The sequence below is a fragment of the Brachyhypopomus gauderio genome, chromosome 20, assembly GCF_052324685.1.
Source record: "Brachyhypopomus gauderio isolate BG-103 chromosome 20, BGAUD_0.2, whole genome shotgun sequence".
In the NCBI taxonomy this organism is placed as follows: Eukaryota; Metazoa; Chordata; class Actinopteri; order Gymnotiformes; family Hypopomidae; genus Brachyhypopomus; species Brachyhypopomus gauderio.
In genome coordinates this window covers 9286949-9299339 of record NC_135230.1, presented here as the reverse complement: position 1 = coordinate 9299339, position 12391 = coordinate 9286949, and the positions used below count along the sequence as shown (strand labels likewise).

The window sequence follows — 12391 nt, the reverse complement described above, 5'->3', positions numbered from 1 at the left end:
TGACTCCAGTTTTGAGGCGTTTAGAGATGTTAAGCAAGACTCGCTTTTAGCACAACTCCGAAATGAAAAATGCATAGCCGGGCCATCCGGAGAGATGTGATTCCTCAGGCACATATCAAACCCCGTGTCCGCATCTGGACTCAATACGCAAGAGGGATCAAATGCAGGCGGGTGCATTAGTTCGATTTGCCGATGCTGTTTGAAGAGGATATCTCTCACCATGCCTTTGAATCTCTGAATGAAATCTCAGGGGCTCGGACGCTCAGAGACCTTGGTTGCTTATCTACACTGAGATGGTCTTTGGGCCTACACAGACCTGCGTGAGCGGGGACAAACAAGGGTGCAAGCATGCCAGTGAATACAAGCATCGCACGCGCACACACACACACACACACACACACACACACACACACACACACACACACACACACACATACACACACACACACACACACACACATTCACATAAAATAGATGCAGTGCTTCATTTACCACTTTGGAAAAATGTTTTTCGAGAACCGTTGAGTGAATATTTGGCCGAGCAAGAGCACTTTTGCTTCCATTATGACGTGCCCCTAGCAGGCTGCATATACACATTCTCCTGCTCTCGACATGAAAACCACGCCGGGAAAAAAATAAAAGGTATTTTAGGCACAGTCGTTCGATCAGCTGCTGTCTTTCATTAGTAAAAGGAGCCTGTCCTGATCTCCACGGGGCTCGGGAGAAAAGAACAACCATCGGAACACACATCCGATCGTTTCTCAGGAACAATTAAGTTTCTGCATTCTAGAAACAAAAAGAGGGGGGGCTTAGGACTGTTGGCAAGGTTACAACAATGCAATTAGACCCTGTGAATGACTGAATATATGTCCAAATTATTATCTTGATTATAGGGAAATAAAGGTGTTTTCACTTCAAGGTGTTTGTGGCATGCTGGTGTTAAAAGCACTAATGCTAGGCATCAGTGTTCATTTTCCAGTGGCAGATGTTGACAGGGTAGCAGCATTGTGGTGATGCTGGAGGTTTTTGAAATGTGTCAGTGTCACTGAGGGCTGCCTGCCAACAGGGGGTTCAGACAGCTTTTAAGCATACACATATGACGGATATAGAAAAGCAAGTGTTTCTGATGTAAGAGAACACATTAATCTAATAAATGAACGTCACGTTCCCAAAAAGGGCCAGCAGGTTTTACACCATTTTAAATAAACTCTTTGTTTAAAGGTTCTCCGTCTTGGCTGATGGCGGCTTTGTTTTCGCGGCAGGTACGTTTCAAAAGCTCGGCCCCGTGGCAGGCTTGAAAAGCCCCGCTGTCAGCAAACGCGTTCAGTTCTGACAGGGTCAATTGAGAGGATCGGCTTTCTAAAAGCCACGCGCTGACACAGTGACAAGTGTATCTCTGCGGATCAGTCACAGCGGACGGCAATGTCAGCAGGTTGAAATGGAGCCGGTGCGGTCGAAACTGGGGGGATATTTAAATTCCCTCCATGCCGCGGCTCCCGCAACACCAGCTTCGTTAAGCCGAACTCCTTCGTTTTGGACGTCAGTGTCGCAGCGTTGCGTCCGATACCTGCTGGTGTGATTTCTTCACGTCATGTTCTGTCGCTGCATGGCAGAGAGTCCATGGATGTCTAGAGAAACAGAAGTCCCGAGAGCGCAAGGAGATCTTTCAATCGACGTAGAAGAAAACGTCTGACGTCACTGAAAATGCTCGCTCCCTTAGGGCTCCTTGGCGCATGACGGATGTTCCTCATTCCTTATGGTGAGGAACTCTTTTTGAGGAACGCTTTTGTGAGGAACTCTTTTTGATATCCCTTTTTTGCTCTCCAGAAGTCTCCATCCAGTCTTTTTGCCTACTTTTATTCTTGTGTTTTCTCGGTTCAACTCGAGCTCATTATGCCCTATTTATTTATTTAGCGGTGAATATTTGTAATGTAACCTCACACAGTGAATCGGGACTCTTAGCCATTTGATCCCTTAACAAGCCAGAGAAGCAAAACCGCGCCGTACCCATTGGGGAGATGTGTGGGCCGCCGTACGGGCTTTGACGAAGTGAGACAGAGGGAATTCACCCGCAAAGCCGTGGATGGTTTTTTGTGTGTTTGTTTGTTGCTGTTGTTTTGGGGGGTTTTTTAGAGGCAAATCCCAGGTGCAGAGCAGCCACGCTCAGACAAGCCTGGCTAGAGTGAGAAAAGCACGCAGCCTACCGCAGAACAAACGATTTTCTCATTACTGTGTGGATCACTGTTATAGTGCTCTGTGAATTGTGCTCAGCACTGGAAAACATCTGGAGTAGGGCATAGTGTGAGAACTCTGTGGTGTTCTTAACAGAAGCAGTGTTCTTATGAACATGCAGGAGGCCAGATTAATCACCCACGGTCACAGCACTCACTATTACAAACATGTAAGAAGCTTTCTCTATTAAAACAAAACACACACACACATATACTTCGTTTAATCTAAATGGGGAAATGACTGAAAATAACTTTTTACAATATGTTTTACTTGAATAGAGACTTCTCTCTCCTTACTATAGAGACTCATCTTCAGGTGTCTTTCATTCAATAGAAAAAAACAACATAATGAACATTTATGAATATTTATTCATGTTTTGTAGCAACATATGCCAGTGAAGCATGTCTGTGAAAAAGCAACATCACGCCCCTTCTGTCGCCTCCATAAGACGTAGATCATGCCTTATGTGCCACTGTATTTCTGCTTGGAGATCAATCTGCATTTAATTTGAAAACCCGTCAAACGAAAGTAATTCTGGCCTTCTCGGCAGCGATAAAGAAAACAACATTGAAATTCCATGCAGACAGGGTCCGCTCAAAATCTACTTTCCAGAATTAGTTTCTGGATATACTGGTACTGGAATGAGACACTGGCGGACTGTATCACGCAAGGGCGACCACACGTGGTACTATTGATTTTGTGAGGGCTGTGTTACATTTCATTTGCTGTTTTTTTTTTTGTGCGTCTGAAGGTTTGTTGTTTTATATTTTTGACGTGTTTTTAAAATGGTTAATAAAAATATATTCACAGCAAAAATAATACATATATAGTATTTGGTACCTATGATATTGCTTGTCCTTCACTTTAAGTACTGAGGCCTGTGTTTTAATTATAATAAAATTAATATATTATAATAATTCATTTGTTCATTTGTTATGTTTATTTGTGTATGTGTTACCCATTAAATCTGCTTTCCATTATCATTGGCCATTATCACATAAAGCGTTTGAGTCAGTCCAGGAATACTCAAATTTAGCAACTTGTATTGCTTGTTGATTCTTAGACTTCATTGAGGCATTTGGCATCAGCTCTGGCTCACGATAAGGCTGCTTTAGCAGACACGAACAGCTTGGCTGACCTGTGAGAAGTGTTGACATCTGTAATGCTGATTCAAGTTCAGTCTTCCAGTCAGTGCTAAATTTCCCTATGCTCCTTATGTGAGAGTGTTTGGTAACTGATTTGACGAAGAGAATCAGGTGACTTGGTCGCTTTTTTCCCCCTGCATGACCAGAAGCGATGTAGTTTCTGATGTTTATTTTGTAATGTCACTGGCTAGTTTGACAGCTAGCTAACAGCTACATGCACTTGTTTAGCGACAAACTGAGGTAAGCTCAGAACGTGATCGAGTCAGAACAAGTCAGAAAATGAATGAGACTCCACCATCCTCCAAGCTGTGCTGTTAGGGGTCTGCATGTTTTGTTGTGCTAATGTCAGTAATAACGCCTGATAGCCATTAGGACACAGCTGTCCCTCATCACCACGCCCACATTCCAGGCATTCACATACACCGCCGTCGCAACACCTCGTCGCGAAGTATTGCCAACTATGTTGCGTACCGAGCGTTATCATACCCTGCTGTTTCTCCTGTATATTGACCTCTGCCTGTTCCCTCGACCCCGTCTTCTGCCTAGCCCTCAGGAACCGTACGGACTCTGCCTTCCCGTTACGACCCCGGACCGGATTGACCACTCCCAACAAACTAGATAAACTCCGTTTATGCATTAACATCTCGCATTCTCTGGTTATATCTACCTGCCAAATAAAGAGCACTGTGCTTTTGCACAAGGATCCCTCTCCGTCTCCTCTGTTCGTTACAGCTAGTTTGTCATATGTAAATTTAAGATCAAATTAACAATTAACAAAAAGTGTATGCATATAGTACATATTTCTTTATTCAGTGTTATCAGTGTCTTTGTCAAGCATCGTGTGAAAATAGAAGGCATAGAATGTTTTGGTGCAGATGATATACTTAATGTCATTGTCAGACATTTTTTTTGTTTGTTTTTCTGTTACTCTGATGTTTTGCTAATCATTCTAACACTTTATTGGCAGTAAAAATCATAGTTATTCCTTTTTCAAAGCCATAAACCATCACTACATTCCACTATTTAATTAACTGAATTGTTAGGTCTTATAAGTGGATTGCACTGAAATTCTAATTCATATCTTTGTGTGAACAGTAATACAACAGCAGTCACACTCAAACGCAGAAGCCAAACATTTCGTAGGAATAAACAACATGTCTGCTTTCTTACTATCTCACTGTTACACTACATGGATTTATGCTGTAGCTCAGGGGTGCTCATTACGTCGATCGACCGGTCGATCGCGAAGGAAGTGTCGGTCGATCGCGAAGGAATGTGCGTAGATCGCGTCACATAAAATAGTAGTAGATGAATCGCACATCTGCACTGACGGTTGTATTTTGATTGACATTCACGGTAGCCAATCTGCAATCCACTCAACAAATTACGTTCGCCACAAACCCCCCCGCTCAACAAATTACGTTCGCCGCCACCCCGGTAGATCTTTCTGACTTGGTCATCTTATAAGTAGCTCGCAAGCTGAAAACTGTGGGCACCCCTGCTGTAGCTCTTATGTTAGTGAGTTACATTGCAGAGTTCTAACTGTACCTGGTCCAAACAGACTCCTATTGGTGTTGAATGTTACAGTGCCATTTCACTCGTCTGCTGTAGAAACTTGAATCCTGATAAATCTGGAAGTGACCGTGCTCGGTATTGTGTGATACAGATGTCTCGTTGGATGACCAGAAGCTCTATTATACTGTTATACTGCAGATGCTCCATTCTTGTCGATGGTGTCTAAAGTCACTTTAGAGCTTACGAAGCCTGCACAATGACGTGGCAATCAGTGTAGCTATGTTAAGTGTAGCTATGATGCAAACCCAGTGCATTTTCCCCAGATTGGACTAGTGCTTTTCTCCGTTTACTTAAGTGTGTGCCGGACGGCGGGCCGGTGTACTAAACGCTCCTGATCCACTCGTAGCAACGTCGGTGATTGCTTCAGAACACGCTCGGCAGCCTGAGAAAGAGTGGTGTGCAAATCACATCCCCCCCTGAGCTGACCTTAGGGGTCATGGTTGCCATTTTAAACACAGGACGTGCTGCGTTTGGATGGTCACTCCAGCCACGCCGAGGGTCACAGACATGTCCCGGATTCCCTGAGTGCTTATCGTTTTGGAGGATATCCACTGAAGCAAACTGCACAGAGCAGACAAAACTGTGACTCTAAGATGGTCTCTAAAGTGGCAGTCTAGGCTATATGCACCTTCATCATGTGATTAACGGAACACAAAAGTGGAGAAAGAGAAACAGAATCAGCTCAGACACAAGGATGCATTTGGTGACTTCCAGAATTAGCAAAGACCCGAAAGTGTGAGAGGACATGGAGCTGCAAGTGTGTGTGTGTGTGTGTGTGTGTGTGTGTGTGTGTGTGTGTGTGTGCGCATGCATGTGTGTATGTGTATGTGTGTGCATGCGTGTGTGTGTGTGTGTGTGTGTGTGTGTGTGTGTGTGTGTGTGGGATCACAGCTCTCTCACACTCTCACTTTTTTTTTTGCCAGATACAAAGGCTCCAGCACGAAAATAGTACTAAATGGTAAAAACTAGTCAGTAAACTCTTGACTTTTAAAACTTTTAAAAACTAGACCTTTCTGATTTGGGTGTCAGCCATTTGCCCGTTTGCCCTATCTGAGGTTTAGTCAGTTTATTAACCTAAGTGTGCACAGATGCTTCCTCTCAGAGATATGAAGCACGGATGTCCGTGTGAAGTTTAACAATGTTGACCTCGTCCTGCAATGTTGACCAAATCACGTTTGAGGTGTGTGTGACTGAACCTGAGCCCAGTGCGCTTTAACGCCTCAGCTTCAAGTGATCGCATCGTTGTGAGGTTAGCTGGCCGGCATCCGATAAAGAAATTGTTTACGCTCCAGGCCTTCCGTTTGTAGTCAATATGTTTGTTTGGTTGAGTTTTTCAGTTTTTGTGTTCTAATGGGTGTGGACAAGTTCACTCTGGTAGGCCTCACAATCGCGAATATATTGCGAACGTGTTGCGGGGTGACCCCTTTGATTTCTTCCCACGTAACGGAGATCAAAAAACATCTTCAAAAAGAGCTACGGCGAGCTGCCCTCAAAGCCGCCTTCCAACTTTAAATGAGGGATTGAGAGTGTGTGACAGGAAGAACCGGCTTTCAGGGAGAAATGGTTTCCCATTCCTCCAGCGCAAGGCTGGGTCGTTATCGAAAGAGCAATTAGGGGCTTCATTTGGCACTGGGTAAAAAAAATTATAAATATATAAATATTTTTTTATTATTCATTAGAAGAAAATGCTTCCACCCCAAAGCCCTTATTGATTGAGCGTAAGTAGACGTCATACACTTTGGCCAGTGTCCAGTCCAAACGGTTAGCCTTCTTATCCCGCCATGCTTGGGCGCCAAACCCATGCGTGGGAACCTCTCTAATCTAATTGGATGGAGGAGTGGGGAGGGGGCGTGGTCGGGGGCCGCCTGGTGGGCTGTTTGGTGACTGCGGTGTCCGTGTTCTGTCCCAGCAGACTCCCTGTTCAGCGGGCTGGGCCTGGGGGCGGTGGTGGGCCTCGGCCTGGCGGGCCTGCTGCTCCTGTTGGTGCTGGTGGACGTGGGCTGCTTCTTCGCACGCCAGTGGGGCCTTCTCATGTGCATCTCGCGCAAGCTGTGTGGCAAGAAGACGGCCACCGGTGGCAAGGGCAAGGAACCGGAGGAGGGCAAGGCGGCCTACCTGTGAGTGGGGCACTGGGGGGGTGGGAGGACAGGGAGGGGGAGGCGGCGTTGGGTTCAGTTTTGGTGGGTCTCACTGTGTGCACATGATTCCATTGACACATCACCAGAGGCATTCCTATCCAGAATCCCAGAGGCAGTCCTGAATCTCCTAATCCTGCCTAGGTAACCAAACAGTTAATCTCACCGATTGGAGGCTCCGTCATCACAACCGACTCCTAATTAACAGAGGTTGAGAACTCTGTAGAACCTCTTTCAGATCTTTGATTTGAATGTCTGTATTTATTGATTTATGGTGACTGACTGCCAGATCTGGGGTTTGTTTTCAAGATCTGGAGCTGAATACCTCTGACCCACTGAACAACAGAAGCACTTTGTCGTGTTTCCTGTAGATTGTCCTCATTGTATTCTGCATATGCATGTAGAGATTGTGCTCTTTGTGTCTATGTGAATAGTCAAGCACATTCACTACCCCTCCTTGTTTTGGGTCCTGCCTTGTCTAAAGTGTGGTGGCTAGCTGTGGCAGTGCTTAGCCTAGTGATGAGGACCAGTATAACACTGGTATACAACAGTATGTGGGTTGTCAGTCCACATTGATTTTCTTGCTTCAGCATGCCCAAAGCTTTGGATGTCTGCAGAGAGAAAACTTCTGTTCTGTTACGTAGCCTCATATCGTATATGTCCCCAGTCTAATCAGAAATTGTCTCGGTTCTCGGAAGTGTTGCCTTATAAGGGATGCTTGGTCTAAAAAGGTCAACTGATGAGCAATACTGCTGTACTGAAGTAGCCATTACAAGGGCGCGCTGTGCGCATCATATCCGGGAATGGTGCGCAGTGAGAGAGGATCTCTCCTATTAAACTGGAGAACTAATTCAATAAGAGGCACAGAGGAACAGAGAATGGCCAGCGCAAACATGCCCTCACACACCAACCTGACTCACACCCCCAAAGCCTCGCTGGTAAAGTCCTTATTAGTGAGATTATTGTGCCTGGAGGGAAAAGCAAAGCGGCTTTTCCCCGCGGCACCTCTGGGGTGTGTAGATAACTGGGAATGCTGTACACAGAGCGTGAGTCGTCTGTGTCGGCCCGTGGGCATGTCAGATCAGCCAGTTCCCAGGAAGGAGCATCCCTAATGGCATTTGTCTATAGAGCAGCTCCTGCAAGGCTGGTAATATGCCTACCTCTTGTGTGTGTGTGTGTGTGTGCATGCCCGTGTGTGTGTGTGTGTGTGTGTGTGTGTGTGTGTGTGTGGGTGCATGTGCATGCCCGTGTGTGTGTGTGTGTGTGTGTGTGTGTGTGTGTGTGTGTGTGCGTGCGTGTGCATGCCCATGTGTGTGTGTGTGTGTGCATGTGCTTATATGTGCATGCTCATGTGTGTATATGTGTGTGAGTAGGGGTAATGGCTCCAAAGAGCCCATCGTGGAGATGAGGACAGAAGAAGAGAGACTATCTAACGCAGAGGACGGCAGTCCCGTGCACGAGCCCAATGAAACAACCCCTCTCACAGAGCCAGAGTAAGAGACAGGAGACGACCAGCAGAGCTCCCATCAGCGGCTGGGGGGCCTTAGCCAGCGCCAGTCGTGTTGTAGCACTCGTTTCAGAACATTCCAGATTATTGTTTGGTTTTAGGAACCTTTTCTGGAGGTTCATTAAAGCGTTACTTTATTCAGGTTGAGTTTCCCACCAGCCAGATTCTAATTTCTTCAACGTGACTTCTCCAACAAAGAGTTAATTAGTTAATTAGTAACTAGACTGAAAATTAGACAGTTAATATTGAGGGGTGCTGTCAAACAGGGTCATTGGCATGCTAATATGGTTTGTAGCTATATGACAGTTAGTTGTTTTGGGGTTTTTTTTGGTCTGTCATGCTACCCCAGTGTCCGTCTCTGTCAGATCTGCAGTTGATGCCCCACTTGATGCCTTAATGAAAGGCTTGTTCCTATGTGCATGACATTTACTCTGTGTCCAGTCAATGTTCGCCATGTGTTAAACGTTTACAAGACATCTACGTTACATATGACCACCACATTCATGACATCGTTCGCATCTACCATCTTCCCAAACCCCATGGCTATCGTCTCATGAGCGATGAATCCTGTATCTCTCTCTTTCCTCGCAGGAAACTCCCACTCAAAGAAGAAAATGGCAAAGAGACCCTAAAACCAGACCTGATCGAAATCAAGGTCCACAGTGACAACAGTCTCCACACAAAACAGGACGACAGCAAAGCTTAATGTGGAGGAGTGGAGGGTGTTTCCTTCTGGGGGGTGGGGGAGGGGGGGCTGCGAGCCGGTGCCCGTGCTCAATGAGACCAAAACATGCGGGATGAGGGAAAAAAAGTGTAAAAATTTAAATACAAAGAAGCTCAATCCCCGAATCCCTCAGAAGAACAAACGGCTACTCAAGTGCACAGACGTGGGCGTCTGTAAATACGTTTAAATATTTAAAAAAGAGAGAGAAAGTTGAGTTTTTATTGTGATAAATTAATTGTTGACTTTCCGTTCGAAGCGAATCCAGCTGAACACTTCACTCCCAGGGACACTCCTTTGGGCCGTCTCCCGGTTTGCTCGCGCCCGTTGCCGTGGTGGTGGTTTTTCCGCTCTCTTTCTTCGAACGCTTGCTCGTTCTACACGGACAACGCCCTGGGCGCGCCATGAAACGTCGCCACGCCATGGCGGACGCGCGGCTCAAGCTGCCATGCCTTGTTCACGTTTCGCCAGCATGAGACGGGGACGCGTCCCTCAAAGCGCCGTCCTCAGCGTTCCGGTTTTCGCTACGCCTTTTACCACACTATTGTATTTGTGCGTCTATGCATTTTTTTTCACGAAAGAAAACGCTAGCTATGTGCTCGTTACCTTGCTCTTGTGAGCAACCCCCTCAGCTTGGATTTTGAGGTGCCCTTTATTGGTCAAATTAGATCCTTACAAACTAGGGTTATCCTTAAGAGGTGTTCTTGTTTTGGAAATCAGCTACAGTTTCAATCCCTGCTGTTGCATACCACTTTACGTTCAAGTTATGTGTGTGTGTGAGTGTACGTTGTGCTAAAAGGCTGTGTTTGTCCCGTGAGTCATACTGAGTTATTATATTTTATATATTTTATGATGAATTTCACCTGTTTGTACATATGCGTGTATAATGTAGTGCTAGCATACTGTATACAAAGTGTTCCTAGAAAAGCGGAAATACACAAACAGGTAAGGTAGGCTCCTTGCAGTAAGTCAGGCCGAAGTTGGGTTAATGAATTATGAGCTATATTAAAGGGCAGCAACCATTGGATCCACTTCTGCTGAACAAAGTTACAGTGTAAACGCTGACTGTGTATAACTTACTAAAACTGCACACATCTAGTTTTAAGAATGTCCTACATTTTCACAAATCCTATATTTAGACTTACATGCATTAAGATGCCCTTGTTCAACAATATATGTGTTGATATCCTGTAAAAACTGGACAAAGAATGTGTTGTTTCCTTATGTTTTCATGTATTTGCAGGGGATTTCAGATTTTGGGAAAGGAAACAGCCTGGTAAGATACAGAGAGAGAAAAAGAAACAGGATTACTCAGGATTACTGTGTTCCTCCCTGGGACTTTTATTATGTTTTCAATTTTCAAAACGTCCACCGCAGAAAAATGTTTTTGTGAAGGCCAAAAAATGGGGCTGTGGTTTGATAGTTTTTGTTTGTTTGCATAGCTGGACTGAGCAGTTTGTTCATATTTACCCCAGTATACAAGAAATGAAACAGTCTCTTTTAACCTTAGTAATCATATTAGTATCCGCTAAACGAAATGAAAGGTTAGGGCCATTAAATGTTTCAGACAGGTCGACCCTTTCATCGGAGAGAGACACCATTCCCACAACCTCTATATAGTGTTCCTCTGCTATAGCTGAATGTCATGCCACACTAAACGTTAATGTACCCTCTGTTCCATGCGCTGCGTAATCACTGTAATCCTAACAGGTCACTGCGGACAGATGTCAGCGCTCTGACTCCTGTGCTAAATCCTGCTGACGTATTCAGCTGGCATTCTCGGATCTTGAATGTATTTTGATGTCTGAAGAGTCATTTTAGGTTCACGTGACATTTTATTCTTCCTCTCATGGCACAGACGTGTTCCACCAGCATGCGTTTTCTGGGATTGCTAAATTTCACCCATTGCTGAATATTCAAAGATTCCATTGTTGTCTATGGCTATTTTGAATACAAACTGCGTTTTTGCTGGGGTCTCTTTTTTCTTTGTTTCTTAGTTAGTTTTTTTTTTTTTTTTTACGTTGCAGCATCTATTCTGAGTCAAAGGATAATTGAGAGACACAAAAGGTTATGAAGTGTGGGCTGTGGATTAATAAGTAACCAAAGTTTTTCACACAGATTTATAATAACTAAAAATGAGTTGAACAAACAAATTAAGATAATTCATAATATTTCCCACAAATTATGAGATCAATCTGTCTGGCGTATGACTAAGGTGTCTGAAGGAGGCCTGTGGAACACCTGTACTGATCTGTAATTCTCTGTTGTAAATAAATATGTCCTTGTGCTTGTATGAACCTTGTGCTGAGTTGTTTTTCCATTGTGTGTTCGATCACTTTCTTCTTTTCATTCTCTTACTGTAATCTCTAGCTATTTCACTAACTAATCATCAGAGGACATTTCCTGAGACTTTGTGAAATGCTGATGGCATAAATGATGGTGCCGCTTGTGCCCACCACTGGCAGCATGTGAAATATGTTTAGTTTGTGTATCTCTGATCTTGTTTTCATGAATGGCTCGACACATTGAAAGGGCTTACAAACAGCTTGAGAAAAGGCTGGTGTTCTCAGCATTAAATGGACAGTAAACACACCACAAAAGTACAACATTCAATCATTTGTTGTTTTCATAGATTTCTTGGGTTTCGCATATTTCATTATGCAGATTGTACTTGAGATGTGTTTTCTCATATTTTATTCATCAGTTTCTTTATGTATTTGGTTTTTGTTATGAACGCAAGCTTTAAAGTTCATCGAGACGTCCTGGTGGTTCATCAGTAAATAATTCTAGAACAGATTAGTATCTTATTTTTACTTATTTATTTATTTATTGAAGTTCTTAAGGCATTCTTTTCAGCTTTCATAAAACAAAAAAACATTGCAGCAGCCTTCTTCTTTGTCAAAGTTAAGCAAAAGAGTTACCAAGTGCTCCACTCCTCGCCCACAAATCCTTCAGTTTAGGTAAAAAAAACCGACTAGTAACCTCTCCCTTAATCTTGGCAGTTTTGCGAGTCTGCTGTGATTCTCGGGTTATGCGGAGCCTCCGTGCTCCTTCTGGTAGCAGGGGCGGAGGGAGA

General features: G+C 44.4%; 1 protein-coding gene across 3 annotated transcripts in view; it reads left to right on the top strand.

Moving 5' to 3' along the window:
• ncam2a (neural cell adhesion molecule 2a) overlaps nt 1-11608 on the top strand; it is a 191037-nt gene extending 179429 nt beyond the window's left edge. The window contains exons 16-18 of one of the 3 annotated variants that reach the window (XM_076983124.1): nt 6862-7069; nt 8461-8580; nt 9186-11608. In XM_076983124.1, coding sequence (XP_076839239.1) covers nt 6862-7069; nt 8461-8580; nt 9186-9300 — 443 coding nt within the window. In that variant the 3' untranslated portion in view covers nt 9301-11608. The remainder of the gene's footprint in view (nt 1-6861; nt 7070-8460; nt 8581-9185) is intronic. The other 2 variants (XM_076983123.1, XM_076983122.1) reach the window with 2 other exon arrangements.
• Nucleotides 11609-12391: the final 783 nt, after the last annotated feature.